This window comes from Chiroxiphia lanceolata, chromosome 7 (genome assembly GCF_009829145.1).
Source record: "Chiroxiphia lanceolata isolate bChiLan1 chromosome 7, bChiLan1.pri, whole genome shotgun sequence".
NCBI lineage: Eukaryota > Metazoa > Chordata > Aves > Passeriformes > Pipridae > Chiroxiphia > Chiroxiphia lanceolata.
In genome coordinates this window covers 7,809,215-7,826,575 of record NC_045643.1, presented here as the reverse complement: position 1 = coordinate 7,826,575, position 17,361 = coordinate 7,809,215, and the positions used below count along the sequence as shown (strand labels likewise).

Genomic DNA, 17,361 nt, shown 5'->3' with positions numbered 1-17,361 from the left:
ACACATATAGGAGGCAACTTTGCAGTATTACGCAATGAAAAAATCATCTGGCAGCCAGGAGCAATCATTATCTTTTCAACTGCACAAGGAGAGATACTTCTTAAATATTTTTGTATATCCGGGGGGGGGGGGGTGTGTGGAAAGAAAGAAAAAATAGCTTATTGTACACTTTGACTGGTTTTTAAGTTCTATAAAAATGCAGTTTTTGCTGGTGGTCAGTACCAAAAGTAGGTCACATAGTGTGCAAAAAAAAGTATTTATGGTGGGCATTTATGATGCCTGAGCCAGCACCGAAGGAGTGAATTCTGCACCATCTTCATCAGAACAGAATGTTATTTCAGTTAAATAGCTTAAATTTTGGTACTTTGCTTAGGTTTTTTTTTTCTTGAAAGCTCTGAATTGGCAGCAAGCACTGTCATTCGCAGGTGTTTCAAGCGCTGGCTTGTGATACTTGGCGCTTCCCCTACAACCCGGCTTCTTGGCGTACCTGCCCATTCACGAATGTCACGTTTCCTGAATCGCTGTAAACAACACCACGGCAGCAGCAGAGAGCCCAGCCAGGGGCAGGGCTGAGGGGCCGAGCACACAGCAAAAATCACCTCGGCGTTGTGCCGCCTTCTGAGGGGCGCTGGTGGCCGCCGGGTCCCGCGGCCGAGGCCGCGCACTCACTCACTCCCGGCCCGGCGGTGCCCGCGAGGCGCCGCTCCCGCTCCCCGGGCTCGGCGGCGGGGCCGGGGCCGCCCCCGGGAGGGGCCGGGCGGGGGCGGTGCCTCCGCCGCCGCTACAAAGGGCGGTGCGCGGCCAGCGCCGAGCCCGCAGCCTCGCAGCCTCCGGCCTCACAGAGCTCCGAGCCGGGCGTCGAGCGGCGCTCGGCCCCTCCGCGGCGGAGCGTCCCCGCCGCCCGCGCCGCATAAGGCCAAGGCTTTCCGACTTCAGCTACAGTGCTGGCTAAGTCGGGGAAGGCAACACGGAGAGAGCCGCGCGTCCCCCCCTCCTGTCGGCAGCGGGCAGCGGCGGATCGGGCCGGCATGGCGCGGGCAGCGGAGCCGCAGGGCCGGCGGCGCGGCGGTCAGTGCGCTCCCTCGGGTCCCGGGCGCGGGGGGGGCTCCGGACCGCGCCGTGTCCCCGGGGCGGCTCCGCTCCGAGCACCCCGTCGGGTCCCCCTCACGGCAGCGAAGTGCACCCGGTGCGTGCCGAAGTGCGGTGGATGTGCCCGCATGTCCTTTAGCATCTGTTTCTTGTTTCTCGTTTAGGATCTGTGGTTGCCTATTTTACGTCTGCAAAGTTTCTTCTTTATCTTGGGCATGCACTGTCCACTTGGGTAAGTAAAATATCGGCCTGGTAGAAGTAGGATTTTATTAATTTGTCCGTGACTTACCTGAGTTTTACTGGTAGTTTCCAAAGAATCTTCACAAACTAGCACATCACACAAGGCAGAGATCTGTTTACAACACCTCGCTGTTAAGTCTTCATAATCTTTACGTGATATGTTGCAGTAGGTTCAGGTGTAGTGCAGAGTAGTGCAGTACTCACTTTCTGGGGGGCCTGGTTCTGTACCTTTTTGTACTTTTTAAATAACTATAGAACCAGTGAGACTCCTTAAAGAGGAGCAGAGAGAGACAGTCCATTACAGTCCATGTGTGTGAAGGACTTGTATATTTACCAATGGGAAATACTCAATGTTTGCAATGAACCCATTGCTTCTTATCAAACCCAAACACCACCTTAAAATATGTACTAAAAAATAGGCAGTCTGGTTCTATTCTATATAATAAAATTAAGAATATTAAGTCTCTGTATAATGACTTGATTAAAAAAGAAGTGAAAAATTCTCCCCTAATATTCCTTGTTTTCCTAATATTTCCTCCTTTTAGTCCTGCATTTGGGTTCTTTTGATGTGTGCATTGAGCAAATGGCTGATCTACAGTTACAACACTGCCTGCCTGATTCTGGCAGCTTCTTGCTTTCACTAACCTAAAGGGTGGTATTCTGTTGGTGGAAGAAGACTTTGAGTGGTATCAAACGCCTGTTTAAACAAGTGCAGTATTTTGGCAGTTGTTAATATTACTGAAGGAGCTGAGTGCTGATGTTTCTGTTTGGTTTGCTGCTTTTTAGAGGTCAGGGTTGTTACCTGCAACAGTTCTTGTCAGTCATGCCCACAAACCCTGCTTGCTGCTCTCTGATGAGTGCTTTGAAGCTTGGCAGTAGGGTTGCTCTCAGAGTACATGAGTAAAGGTGACAAAGCAGAGTTTGAGAATAATGTTGCACACCATAACAAACATTAGACTGCAAAATATCTATTCAGCTGTTTAGTAATATTCATAATGTACTCCTGGTAATGTTCTGGTAGGTTTTGTGCTGAAAATCTTGATTCAAAAACCCCTGACCAAGCCTGCTCAAACAACCTGCTGAAATAACAGAAATACATCTTATTTTGTATCTCCTAAACTTTGCTATTCCTGTACTCTGGAGGTTTTTGGTAATAGGAAAAATAAACAAATACCCAAATCTTCAGAACTCCAAGTAATAGGTCATCTCTGTTCTAGAATGGCTCTGCCCACAATACAAAACCTGATAGAAATGGAGTTTTACTGTAACTGAGGGAGCTAATTAGGTTTCTGTGTTACTATGCCATTCCTAAATAAAAAGAAAAACCTGTAAATGATTAAACATGTCACAGCTCAACAAATGTTCAGACTTGAACAAAGTCTAGGCTCCGTCGGGCTCTGGCTGAGTAAAGCATTTGAACTGTGCTTGGCCTCAGGGATGTGCTCTGCTGTGCTGGAGTCTCAGACCTTATTGTATTTAATCCATGGCTGTCAATCCCTCAGCAGTAAAGAGGGAACAGGATGGAACTGGGTTTACCTTGGTGCTCCCAGGCCCAATGCTTCCCAGAAGGTCAGTTGGTTGCAGCTTCCCAGCTTTATCTGTGTCCCTCAGACATCAGGAGGCCAGTCAGTAGATAGTAGGCAGTAAGCCTGGCTCCTGCTTAACTTGTTGGCTTCAGTTCTGAGGTGGGATTGTGTACGTTCCGTTGGAGATGATTATAAGGATAATTATTAGTAAAGAAGAGGAAGAGCTGTCTTTAAAAGGATAGCGAGGCTAAACATCTGTAGCCATTTAGAAGTTTTGAAATACCCACATTTTGAAGTGGGATTAAGTATATATAATCAAGGATTTGCCTGATTCTGAGGACAATGTTTGCTGTTTAAGTTTCAATAGGGCCTAGTCTGAGGTTAGGTACCTGCTTCAAGCCTCTGTAATTCACTAATATTTTTCTTTTATGGCACTCATTGATCTTTGCTTCTCTTTATGGCTTTTAATTCTTGAAAGAAACTCACGCTTCCAGGCTGGAACAGCTTTGGTTACCCCAAGAATTGTCTCTGTGGATTGGCCTGATCAAAATACTCTGAGTAAATGCTTTGGATAAGGTTGAGCAATGTTTAAATGAACTATATAGAAAAATCCTGGTTTCACTGGAGTCAAAGGAACCTTCCCATGAGTTTCAAGTGAGATTCAGTTTTTAAATCTGACAGTAGTGTCTGGCACTGACTTTCTCATGCTTAGATTTTTTTTTTTAAAATGCCTTTTTCATCTTTTCAGAATTAGGCAGCTGAAACATCTCTACATAAAGAAAAAACCCAAACTTCTGTTGTGAAATGTTCTTGTGAAAGCACATTTTCGGCTCACTTTTCTAGCTTAATAAACAGTTATACAGGCTGATCAAAACTTAGTTCATCCACCTGCATGTATTTTAAGTGAAATACTTTAAAGTACCACCTCAGATTATTTTAAGTGAATGACTGACTTGGAAAATTATATCCCTGTGGATTTATTGCTGGGATATTTTCTATATATTTCTACCAACTAACCATGAAATATAAGTGGAATATATTTACAGATGACTTTAGGTGTATCTCAACTGAAAATTTTAATGTGTGAGGGGACATAAAAGATAATCATGCTTGTAGTAGGATTTTTCATTGGATTTAGTTAAAAAACATACATAATACCCAGAGTTTTTCTTTGAACAGATGAAATTTTTCTTTCCACATGGTTAGAGTATAATTTTTTCTGCCTATGGTTAGGGAAACAAATATGAAGGTTTACACTTTACAATGTTTACAGAAACCTCCTTCAGGGAGCTTGAATAACATTAAAAGGCAAATGCTTTTTGTGTCTGTACTATATTGAAGACTTTATTCAAAGTGCAGTTATTTTGACTCTCCAAATAGCATGCTTTTTATGTATGTCTTGATTGCTGTGGTACCTGCTAAGTTAGATTTGGCAGGCTTTGCTTTTTAAAAGTACTTGTATTTTTACACCTCCCCCAACCCTTAAGAATATTTGAGGTCCTTAGAAATTTGTACTATTTGCTGTATCACCTAGCAATTGTTTATTTAAGATAAGGCAGCAGAAGAAAACAGTTTTGTGTTTGGTTTGTAAAAGGCTAACGTTAAGGGGACCCTTATTAAACAACCTGTGTGCCTTAGAATAGTATGAATGATTTCTATTCATCTGCTCTGTTGCTAATTACATAAAGCATTTTCTGTCGTTCATTTCTTGCTATATATTAAACATAAAGTGAGATATGATTCCCATCGTGTGACAGCAGAAAAACCCCGTGTATTCATTAGCAAACCTGAAAATGTTTTGAATAGTATGGAAATTACTTCACTTGAACGTGTTTAGCAATTTGGGCTCCCTTTTTGTGCCCGTAGCAAGTGGTATCAGAACATGAAGATGTGTTCTAAACACTAGGTTAAACGAGCAATAAGTTAAATAGGCTGAACTAACAATGAGTTTGCAATAGGTTAAATGAGCTCTGATATTCTACCTCTGAGTAATGTGCCAATGCTTAACATGAAAATAGCTGAAGTCCATTGACTTAGGAAACTGTAGTTAACATTTATCCATGTCTTTCCTAAACTGTATGACTTGCTTTCACTCTACTCACTCTTGTGTTTTAAAGCAGCACTTATGCTTTGATCGTCTAAGAGCAAACTGTTGTCTCAAAGTTATTTAAATAGTGTCAATAATCAGTAAATCTGTTGTTAATATTTGATCTGTGCTGGGGAATTTGTGTAAGCTTTTTGAGTATTGTTGGATGTGGCTGGTAATAGATGTGGTCCTGTAATACTATAGGAGAAAATATCTGGGATTTTTGGATGTGGTGTTACAAACTGTAATGATTCGCTTGATTGGGACAGATGATCTTAGTGATAATGGGACAAAATCAATGGTGACAGGATACAGTAATAAAAAAAAACCAAAACAGAAACAACCACCCCCACTCCACCCTTGCATGCATAACAAAAACAACCACCCCCACTCCACCCTTGCGTGCATAACAAACCTTTATTTTCGTACAGACTCTCTGTCAGGGCGTCAGTAAAGCAGTGAACCTGTGTGCTTGCAGGGTGCAAACAGTAACGCTGCATATGTGTGTTCTCTGTTACTCTCGCAGGGAGATCGTATGTGGCATTTTGCTGTGTCCGTATTCCTGGTCGAACTTTACGGGAACAGCTTACTCCTGACTGCCGTCTATGGACTGGTTGTGGCGGGATCTGTTCTTCTCCTGGGGGCCCTTATTGGAGACTGGGTGGACAAGAACTCCAGGCTCAAAGGTTAGATGTCTGGAGCAGGTTATTTACTTAAGGATGGATCAAATTAATGTTAAAGCTGATAGAGTTAATTCCTCAAGTCATATACGAGAACGGGGCTTGCTAATTTCTTTACAAGAAGGGCGGAGTGGAGTTTGAGTGGTGATGGTTACACAAAGATACTGTCTAAGATAGGAGGAAAACAGGTTTAAGTGATGATTATGTGTTACTCAGGCTAAGCCTGTATGGAGAGATGCATGGAAATGCAGAAGATAAAAGCCCACCACTTTTACAGACCAGGCTCTTTACAGTCTAACACTAACCTACACTTGCATTATTTGTTGTCTTCTGTCAGGATACAAACATCTTTCACTTCAGTGTAAACACACACTGCATTTGCATTATATGTATTTTAAAAATGTATGCTCTAGCCTGTTATATAAAGAAAATGGCATCAAGTTCTTCACACGAATTTTTGCTTTCCAAAAGTTCACAAAATAGCATCCCATCCATCCATGGTAGGTTGAAGATAGTTTTAGAGGTTTGAGCTAGGCTTTTACTACTGGAAAGATAGTATCAGCATTTAAACAGTGACTTTGATTGAGAAAAGACCTACTTGGACTGTGAATCAAGAGCTACAAAGTTACATCAGACATTAATTTGTTTCTCTGAGACAATGGAAGATTAAAATGCAATATGAAGTAGACTTTTGCTGCTTATATTTTGGGAAGACTAGGAAAATAAAATTATTTAAGGAAACTGTGCATGTTCCTTAATTATGTCCTCCCTAAGGTTATAGTTAGCTCATTCTTATTTCATAACTATTGTTCTCTGGTTTGATTTAAAACAGTGGCCCAGACATCCTTGATCGTACAGAATGCATCTGTCATCCTGTGTGGTATTATCCTGATGATTATCTTCTTGTTTAAGACACAACTTTTGACATTATACCATGGATGGCTTCTTGTGAGTGCTTGAACTTGTTAATAAAAAATTATTTTACAAAGAATTTTGGGGAGCATGGGAGATGGATGAATTTTTATTTTTTTTCCTCTAGTCTGTTTAGACATTTCTGGGAGCTAAAACTGGCAAATGAAATTGAGCTTGTTGGGTAAACAGACATGATTGTTTTCTGCTAGGAACTGTAAAGTAGACTTGATCTTGTTTTGTGTGAATAATAATGCCAAAATGTGTGAATTCAAATGTAAAATCCTTTTCTGCTTGTATGGGAGGTGGAGATTTTTCTTCATGAATTTTCTCATGTTGTACCTCTTTCCCCCCCTCTCTAGACGGTGTGCTATATCCTGGTTATCACAATAGCAAATATTGCCAATTTGGCCAGCACTGCCACAGCAATCACAATTCAGAGGGACTGGATTGTTGTGGTTGCAGGGGAAGACAGAAGCAAACTGGCAGGTGAAATATGTTGCCTTTTTAATACTTTACATGTCTTACTTTCCAAGCTTGGGGGGGGTTATTTATTTATTTATTTAATTTTTTTAGACTGGAGTTTTACAGATATTAGTGCATCTTTGAGTTCCAGATATTATGATAAAACATCAAGTAAAGGGGCAGCCTTTATTTTGCTCTTCCTTGCTCTGACTGAGATCAGAAATTACTGTTGTGATTACAATTCACTTAGGCATCCCTAAACTTGTTTTGTCCTCTTTTTAGACCTGCTGCAGATCTGTCAGGAAAACTAGTCTTGCTGAACAAGCCAAGTGTTGCAATACTTTATTTTTAGGTCCCTGGAATGAAACAGAAAACTCTTGCATAACTGGGCTCCTCTCATAGGGATCCAAGAGGTACATGAGAATGAAGTCCAGAACAGTTAAGTAGGTGGATCAGGATATTGCCAGTAGGTAACACTGTGCATGCAGACACATTGGAAATCTTGTATTTCTCTAGAATTAGATGTCTAACTCAGAGCTGTGAACACCCTTCTTCAGTTGTCAAAGGAAAGTAGAGCTTCCAGTTCCATCTGATACTATTAATCTTTGACCACAGACTTAATCATCTTTTTTTGCCTAGAAAATATTTTTACTTCCCCCCACCCTTTCTTGCATTGTAGCACTGGTACTATTAGAAGAGAGAACGAGTTCTCATTCAAATTCTACTGCAGCTTGGTAGTCATGACACTACTTGGATGTTGGAGTTTGGGAACCTCCCCAAGGATGCACTGAACCTGTCTCTGCTGGGGGTACTCTTGGCCCCAAGGCAAATCACACCAAGGGGTGTATGATGAATCTTAGGCTCTGCTGCTCCTCTGACTGTAACAGTGTGGGAAGCAGCACTTTTGCAGTAAATTGGATCAGATTATATGGACTTGGAATCAACCCCATAAAGGGACTTAAGCTTTCTCAGATAGAGGAACCGATACTGAACTGCAAACACAGAACAGAGCAGCTTAACATTACCAAGACATTTATAGCTTACTAACTCTGCAACTAAAGTTGGTCTGACACAGTTGAAATACCTCCAGGCCTAGATAGCATTTAAGCTTCTGGACTCTGATTTTGTATGAAGCTGCTAAATTGCCCATAAAGTTTGGAGTTCTTTTAGGGATTTGAATCCTGTATTCCAGATTTTTACTTGATGTTTATCTTCAGTGAAGGAATATTACTTACCCATCTTATCCAGGAAAGGCTAATTCTTAGATGCACTGGAAATGCCATACTTTAATTTTTCAGTATACAAATTTTCCCCTGTAGTCTTTTATTCTGACCTTGCTGTCCCTTTCTAGGTCATGCCTTTTGTAGAGCAGCAGTACAGGTGAACTTTCTTCATGCATGTGAATCACAGGTAGAAAAATAGCAGCTGTTTGTAAGAGTCTTAGTTTTAATAGTTCTCATTAACCTTTCTTCCTGTGTCAGATCTTACTCAGCAAATCATCTCCCCAGTGCCTGTCCTGCATACCACAGCTGAGATAAGGCACAGACCACACCCGCAGAGAACTGCCTGGGAGGCAGTCCTGCCTCTTCACTGCTTCGTGGTCTTGGGCACAATTGTATGACCCCATATATTTTGTACTGAAAAATCAGGCAAGAGGTTACTCTAAATTCTCATTCAAAAACAACTGCTGAATGAAGCACCTTAGTTCAACAGATTTATCTAAAAGATCCCTTCCAGGCTGAATAGGGTTGTTTTGCGTTTAATCGTGATTTAACTTTGAGACTTGAAGTTCCCTAACTTAAAATAATGAAATGCCAGCATTGACTTTGCAGCAAATACTGTTGTCCATGTCTGCTCTGCTACCTTTTCTCAAAGAGGAGCCTAAGTTATGCAAGTTAGTGGAGTAGGGAAGTCAAAAATTCCCTTGGCTTCCCCTTCTTCATTACCATTGATTAGTTTTCCTATTCACTCTTACTCTGTACCTTTCCTGAGTGGAAATATTAGCTTTCCTCAAATACTCAAAAAACAAAGCTCAGTTCTTGGAATTTCTAAAGCAAAGTATTGTGCAAGCATCTAAATTATTTGACTGAGGGTTAACTAGATTAACACTGAATTGACTTAGAATTCTAAATAGAATAACATAAATGGTTCTTTGAATGGCAAGGAATAATTCTCTATAGGTTCGGTAAAGCAGCTTCATACTAATGTACGGTTTCACTTGTCCTTCAAAAGCTCTAATTTCATAGTAGGACTCTAAAATGGGCTTGAGATGTACTTCTAAGCAGCCTGAAGCCCTGATATGTGAAACCATTGAGTGTCAAGCAACCTGTAGGAGTGGAACAGTGGCACTACTAATTGGGAACTCAGAGGAGCCTGGAGGGTTTAATGTCACTGAAGTGGCTAAGATTGAGGAGATGAGACATCCCCTCCCAGCAAATGGAAGATGCATTTATTCTAAGAATGGACTGTGTGTTTTGACTGTAAACATCAAAGTGTGGAACAGAAAGGAGTGAGGACTTTGCTCAGTAAGATCTGAGAATGCCTACAACTGCCATCAACCAGTGTGACTCAACAAGGAAAGGTAAAGCCATTTCAAAGGTCTGCTGCTATCATGGTGGTACTGTTGTCACCAGTTGTTAGCAGTAAGTGAAGGAGGCTAAGAAATATGTGTTGCAGTATTGGGAGATAGTTTCAGCAACTACTGTCTTTACAGGAAAGAATTCCACCTGATGAGATTGCTGGAATTGTGCATGCTGGGTTTGTGTGTTACAGAGATAGACTTAGGAGTCCACAAGATCATTGTCATGATATGTGAAGGTGATCTGATTTCAGGATCAGCAGTTTTACCTGCAGAATTACACTTTCAGTGTAAACCCAGCATGCTTAACCTAGAAGACCTCATGCAGGCAAAACTGGCAGGAGTAGGGATTTGGCTTAGAAACACCTTGGTTGATGGCAGTAAACCTAAACACTAGAACACTCTGAAGGTGCCTCTGGTTACTCCTGTTGGAACCGCTTACAGTCAGAGCAAGACTACTTAGCTTGATGTTTGTGTGTGTGTAATCTACTCTTATGCTAGTGAATATTTAACTGTAAGTGTTCTGCGGTTATTTTATATCATCACATAATTTCTGACAGATATGAATGCCACAATAAGAAGAATTGATCAGTTGACCAATATCTTGGCCCCAATGGCGGTTGGTCAGATAATGACATTTGGCTCCCCGATGATTGGCTGTGGATTCATTTCTGGCTGGAACCTGATGTCCATGTGTGTGGAATATCTGCTGCTCTGGAAGGTTTATCAGAAAACCCCTACTCTGGCTCTCAAATCTGCCAAAGTTGAAGAATCAGAACTGAAACAGCTGAATGTAACAAAAGGTACTGAAAACACAGAAGTAACTGTTCAAATTTACAGTATTATTAATTGTATCAGTCAAATGAAGTGTTGACTTCTCTACAGACACTGTTTTGAGGCTATATAGCTTTCTACTCAGAGCTTGGAGGTTTCAGGTTTTGGACATAAATACCAGAGACTCTAATCTAAGTAACAATACTTAGTGCAGCTGTTAGAGGAATTCCATAAAATACAGCCGAAGAATGATTTCTCTCCTCTTATTTAACCCTTTAGAGTAGGTCTGCCCTCTAACTTAGGGCTGATTGTAAGGAATGCTCCTATCCATCTGCACCATAGCTAATAATCTGGACAAAGCCCTTGGCTCTGTAGTTTCTAAGGGAAAAACAGCTTCTGTAAGACTATTTCTTGCTAACTCCTTTCTACTTACACATAGTACTAACAGGCTTTCAGGAGGTTGTAGAATAGATGGTCATATTTCTAGCCTGGCAGGCTTGAATGCTATGCTGCATGAAATGGTGGAGGAATAAAAAAATCTACTTTGACATTTTGCTTTCTTGGCCAAGCAGAACTACTGAGACTTACAGTGTAGACAGCTGTGAGTATGGCTATTTCTATAAACAGCCTTAAAATTGGTATTAACATTACTTCAGGTAGACTGAATATCAGAAATAAAAATTGTTTCAGATATTTCTATGGATTATTTGAAATGTTAGATACTGGACTACCAAACGTGTTTTCTCATTTTTAAGGTAGCCGTATGTGAATGCTACTGAAAGCTCATCTTGTGGGCTCCAAAAAACCGAATAAGTTGCAATTTTTGGGTTTCTTAAAGAAATATGAAGAATTCCTGCTTTTTGTTTAAATGCTAGCTAGCAATTTTTGCTCAATATAAGGTGAGATAGGAAGCTGGTATTAAAAGTACTGAAGAGACATATCTGGCCAGCCATCAGATCCATTGTGGTAACAGCTGGTCCAGTAAGCTGTTGGACTAGGCTGATGGCAGTCCAGGGTAGGGGAACAAGATAGAGTGTAGGAGGCTCCGTGGCTTTGGAACTGGCTCTTAATGACTTCTGAAAAATGAAGCATTTAGCAAATGTCAATATGTAGGAAACACCTCTTAATCTTTGCTATTGCAGTATCTGATTTTAGTAGGAGACTTGTATTTTTAAAAATTTCAAGAATACTTCATTTCTCACTATTAGTTTTAAGCTTCACAGTGTAAAAACACTGCACAGGCATCCAGACATTTGTAGAGTTTCTATCCATATTACTAAATGTAAATACTGCTATGAGGTTTTTTTGGATTTTTTTTTTGTGCCTTTTTCCTATATTACAGTGAAAATAAAATTGTAGAAAAGCCTGGTTTGAAGGGTTTTTTTAAGTCAAGCTTTGAAAACTTTTGCCTCTGGATAGGCTTCAGCCTTAGTTCTTCCACCATGACATGAGAGATTGATAAGTGTTTAAGTATTCCCTTCTTTCTGCAATTAGTGTATTTAAGCATACAAAGCTATGTTAAAATGTCAACTAACATTGGCATTTGATAAAAAAAAAATTTCTTTATGAAAATGGAGCATTCAGTCGCAGGTCTAGAAGCAGGCAGTGCTTTCTCCTATCACAGTTCAATTAAATAAGCAGGAGTTAAAACTGATAGGGATAAATTTTACTTGATCTTGCCCTACGGGTGGGATTTTTAGGACACTTTTCAAATTATTTAGGTAATTAAGAGAGAGCTTGGTCGTGGTGTTTAACTGATGCACTTCTGCAGAAGCGAACTTACTGTCTGTCGGTTTACACTGTGCACTTTCCAGGCAGGAGTGTACCTGACAGCTGCCTTTCTGTTCACAGAGAGTGACGTGAAACCTGCTGAAGGAGTGCAGTTAATTGTTGAGAAAGATGTAACTGGGGTTGAGCCCCAACAGGAGAAGGAAGTCGGCTGCGCCGCCCGCATTGCTGAACCCTTCGTAACGTTCCGTGACGGATGGGTCGCGTACTACAACCAGCCGGTGTTCCTTGCAGGCATGGGTCTTGCATTTCTGTACATGACTGTTCTGGGCTTTGATTGTATCACTACAGGCTATGCATACACTCAGGGTCTGAGTGGCTCCGTGCTAAGCCTCCTCATGGGTGCCTCGGCAGTCACTGGAATCATGGGAACAGTAGCTTTCACTTGGCTTCGTCGCAAGTGTGGCCTCATCCGCACAGGCCTCATTTCTGGAGTTGCTCAGTTTGCTTGTCTGATCTTATGTGTCATCTCTGTATTTATGCCTGGAAGTCCTATGGATTTGACTGTTTCCCCATTTGCTGACATCAGTGCCAGGCTGTTTGAAAATGAGCCATTACCTACTATAGCATCTCCAGAACCTGAAATGATTTTGGCAACTGGAATGCCCAACTTGTTAAACGGGTCTACTGCTCCTGCTAACAGCGACCCAGAGATGAGTCCTGAGCCCGTGCCTTTGATCTCTGTTAGTCTCCTGTTTGCAGGAGTCATTGCTGCTAGAGTTGGTGAGTATTATGTCTCTATTAAAATTTTGTTTATTAACTGCTTTTCATTTTAAAGATTGCAGTGCCTGTCAACTAAATACAAATTTTAATTTAGAATTTAGGCTATAGTTGAAGTGTTGTATCACATTTCTAAGGCTAATTGATTATACTTCACTTAAAAATGATCACTGGGGCAAAGAATGAAATACTAATTTCTTGTACATTGTATGTCACTAATGGGAAGAAGTTACCACATTTGGAGATGAATGTAACTGGTTTTTTGGAATGCTCATCTCAATGATATTCCATAACAACCAAATGACACTGTTACTAGGAAACAGAACTAAACACACCTGCTGTCAAAACCTTCAAACTTTGCAGTTTACTAAATTAATCAGTTTACTAATTTGTCTAATCTCAGAGTTTAGAATAGAAACTTGATTCAGACAGCTTAATTTTTGGAGGAATTGCTGTTTAGCATAGTATTAGTATTTGTCAACAGCAGAGGCAATCAAATGCATGAATGTAATGAACAGTAACTGTCATTTATAGAATCTTTGTACTTAATTTCTGCAGGTTTTGCTGAATTGAGCTTGATTCACATGTCTTAGATTTGTTTGCAAGATAAACTTTTAAAGCTGAATCATTAATGGACTAAAACAGTATGGAAGTTAGTGTCAACTGAGACCATTTTAAATTATGTATTCTGCATAGTTTAAACATGTTTAATTCTGTTGCAGACATCTTTTGCAAAACTCAGTGGTTGTAGCTAGCATGAATACACAGTAAATAGCTGTAAACCAGCTATTTAAAGAAGGAAAAGATGAGCAAAACACTAACTTCATAGACATGTTGAAGCAAGATATGACAGGCAAGTTAGTGTGTCAAGCTGTATGTGTTATTTCAGGAAATATTAGTAAAAGGAAAGTAAATTGCTCTTGACTGTGAGTGTGAAATCAATTCTAGTCATACAGGAGGATATCTTATCCTGTGCATTTTTGGCAGAAATTAGTGTTTGGAAGGAGGAATTGTATTGTGCCGGTGATGAAAGCTTACCGTGAGAATCCCTGTTGCATGGATAACTTTTTTTTTTTTCTCTCCATAGGCCTTTGGTCCTTTGATTTGACTGTCACACAGTTACTCCAGGAAAATGTGGTAGAATCTGAAAGAGGCATCATAAACGGTGTCCAAAACTCCATGAATTATCTTCTTGATTTGCTGCACTTCATCATGGTCATCTTGGCCCCAAACCCTGAAGCTTTTGGCTTATTGGTGCTTATTTCTGTGTCTTTTGTTGCAATGGGCCACATAATGTACTTCAGATTTGCCCAAAAAACCTTGGGAAAACAACTGTTTGTTTGTCGCACTCCTGATCCCAAAACAGCCCCTGACAGTTCACCACCTGGTAATACATCTACTGTCTGAAAGGATCCACTTCACTTACTAACTTTGCTGCACAAATATCATGGTTAAGCATGTATACTCCCTTTTTATGACCCTGTCTGAGGTGTTTCTCTAGAGTTGAATGCATAACTTAGCTGTCTGGGGAAGCTGTCCCAAGAGAGAAAATTCGTATTACAGCGACTCTGTAAAAAGGCTTCACTTTTGGCAGAGGACAGCCCAGTTGGATCTTGACAGCTGTTGTATCCAAGGATCCCCAGCAGTCATATGTCTAGTGTTTGATCTCAAAAATAATGTTCAGGTTGTGTTGCTGACCCCCCACAGTGATACTGTTCAGTGGTTATAACTACTCAGTCTGCTTGTGAATTCTGAACAGTTCCTGTGTTCTCTGAGTAAAATGAGGAGTTTTTTTAGTTGCTTCATAATAACTCGTTATACAGTATTTGGGGGGTTTTTTGGAGTTTTTCCTCTAATATTCCCATACCATGAACGGTTCTGCTCCCCTGCCTTCTTTAAATTGGTATAAACGTCCTTTATAAATGTTGGGCTTTGATGGTCCTTGTGGGTCCCTTCCAATTCAGAATATTCTGTGATCTTTTGTAGATTCCTGAAGTGGACTCTTAAGTTTTTGATGTTTTCCCAAAACCATTATAGTATTTTATCTGTTTTGGTTTAACTTTATGGAAACACCTTTGCAGGCTTTTTTGCATGTTTCCTTACAAATTAGACGAGTGTTAGGTACAAGATATTGTATTACACTTTTGTTGCACTTCATAGAGTGAAACAGCCTCATTTAGCAGAAGCTATTGATGTAACATTACAGAGCATGGCTTTTTAATTGCAAATTGCAGGTTTGCTCAGGCTTGTAGCAGAAGGTGCTAAGGTCAGGAGTACTGGTACAGAAAGATAAATTCTAGTGCTAACTTAGTTTTTTGCCTTAGAGTACAAGCAGCTTTAATAAATGTTCCAATATATCAGGCTTTAATAGAGTTTCTGAAAACAGTTGTATTTGAAAACACTTAATATTCCAGGCAAAAGAAGGTGGATTACTTGCATTTATGTAATGTGTATATGAGTTTTGGCTTTGTTCTAAAATATCGCTAAACCAATGAGATGGTGGACTGTGTGACCCTCTAAAGCTGACACATCCCTCTGTTCAAGAAGTTCTTGCATTTTTGCTTTTGTTTCTTTACCCTGCATGTGTGCTAACACAGTATTTCCATAGCCATTAGCCCTATGTGCACTCTTGTGGAAGCTGTGCACTTTGCTTTCTCAGTAGAGTTGAACCAGGTGGTGTTTGGAGTTTTCCTATGGCATGGCAGTCTGACTTCTAAACTTCAATATTGGTAAAATGTTTGTTTGCAAAATAAGTAGTATGCAAAAAAATATCAGCAACTTGTGAAAAGTATCCTGTAACTTTTAAGGGGTTTTCTTTTTTACTTTAGGTACTGTCCTTCACAGTCATATGTGTTGCCAGATTTCAACCCTGGAATGTGTGTGAACTCCATTGAAATTAAAGGCGTTACACCAGGGCTGAATCTAGGCCATTCATCACAATTTTTTTTAACAATTACATTCTCTATCAAACTAAATAGAATGTGAAGAACCTCTAGTGGTCTTTGTCTCGGATACAATGTTTTGTAAGGGGAGTGAAAGTGAATTAATGGGAATCCAGTGTACAACCAATGGACTTGTAGCCCACATTTTTCAATACCTGGATGTAACAATTTTCTCTAGTGGACCAAAACCAATAATTACTCTATGTTGCTGAAAGTTTCTCAGGGATGTTTTCACTAGGTTTGTAAGTGTTTATACTTTGACCAAGCATTGGCAGTTTTTTTTGATATAATGAAGTAAAATGTGTAATTTAGAGTAGGTTTAAAATTTGCGACTCAATCCTGAGTGTAACTTAAGGAAAAGGGAATTTTGCCATCAGGAGAATTTGTCAGAAGACAAAACAAGCTTATCTAGATTTGTAGAACAAATATACCCAAAGGATAGCCTATATGGTATAAGTACACTAGTAAATAAAACACCTTTGATGTGCCAAATATGTTTTCTCATCTGTATCGAATTTAAATTGGGACCAGATTTTAATATTACTAAATATAAATCAAAGCAGTCCAGATGTCAGTGAATGCCTCTATACTGCACTTTGAACATCTGAATGCCACTGTGTATAACTGGACTCCCTGACTATCAGGGAAACAAAGCTGAAAATGCAGCCTTTTCTGGACTGTCTGCAGCCCACAGAACTCAGCGTGCCTAAAACTTAATGCCATAGCACTAAGCATCAAACATCCCAGAGAGGATGTATTCCTGAAGTTTAGAGAGCTCCAAAAGCATAACAAAGAAAGCTGGGAGCATGTAATGTACCTACCTGTTCCCAAAATGTTTTAGTTTGTTGGTTTTTTTCCAAGGGCAATTTAGGTGTACTTGAATTGAGTAGCAATTTGTTTCATAAATAGTTCCACTAGAGAGTACAGTCAGGATCTCGAGCCAAAAGCATAATATTAAGAGGGGAGTGGACCTTTGTATTTTGTGCATATGTTAGGATTCATATATGCAGATCACAGCTGGAAGACAAGACAATCCTACAGTAAAAAAGTGGATGCTAGCTTTAAGAGGAATAAGGAGGTCTGCATTGGAAATCTGGTATGTAATGGTCTGAGTTGGATGTCAAAAAATGTTTGCTGCTTGAGTACAGCCCATTTGTGTGCGAGTCTAAGATGTACACAGACACCTGTACTTGTTAGTGCTTTGAAGCAATGTGGAGCCTGAAGTCTTACTTAGCAGGACTTTCATAAAGTAAGCATTTTTGGCCTTATATTTATTTATTTTTTTTTTTTAAAAATGTGTCCAAATTGGATGAAAACTGCCCTTAAAAATGTTCGCACTAGAAATTAATCTTACCAGAATATTTTATTATACAACCTTATGCTGGACATAGTATTGATTTATGTATTGTTAAACCTAATGAATAAATTTGCATAAAACCTTATTTGTCCTGTATTATTTAGTTTGGGGGATGCTGGTGTGCTACGTTTAGCATCGGTCCTGTGGATGAAGGTTTTCAGTATCATGGGATGGAACAGCCATGAAGCACAAACAAAAAGCACTGAG

General features: G+C 40.0%; 1 protein-coding gene across 1 annotated transcript; it reads left to right on the top strand.

Annotated features, from left to right (window-relative positions):
• The first annotated feature begins 850 nt into the window (after positions 1 to 850).
• SLC40A1 (solute carrier family 40 member 1) lies at positions 851 to 17,082 on the top strand. Its single transcript, XM_032693163.1, has 8 exons — positions 851 to 1,068; positions 1,254 to 1,321; positions 5,468 to 5,627; positions 6,454 to 6,569; positions 6,893 to 7,019; positions 10,134 to 10,376; positions 12,199 to 12,858; positions 13,943 to 17,082. Exons 1-8 carry the CDS (start codon positions 1,029 to 1,031, stop codon positions 14,260 to 14,262), a joined length of 1,734 nt encoding a protein of 577 aa, XP_032549054.1. The 5' UTR covers positions 851 to 1,028; the 3' UTR covers positions 14,263 to 17,082.
• The last annotated feature ends 279 nt before the right edge of the window (positions 17,083 to 17,361 follow it).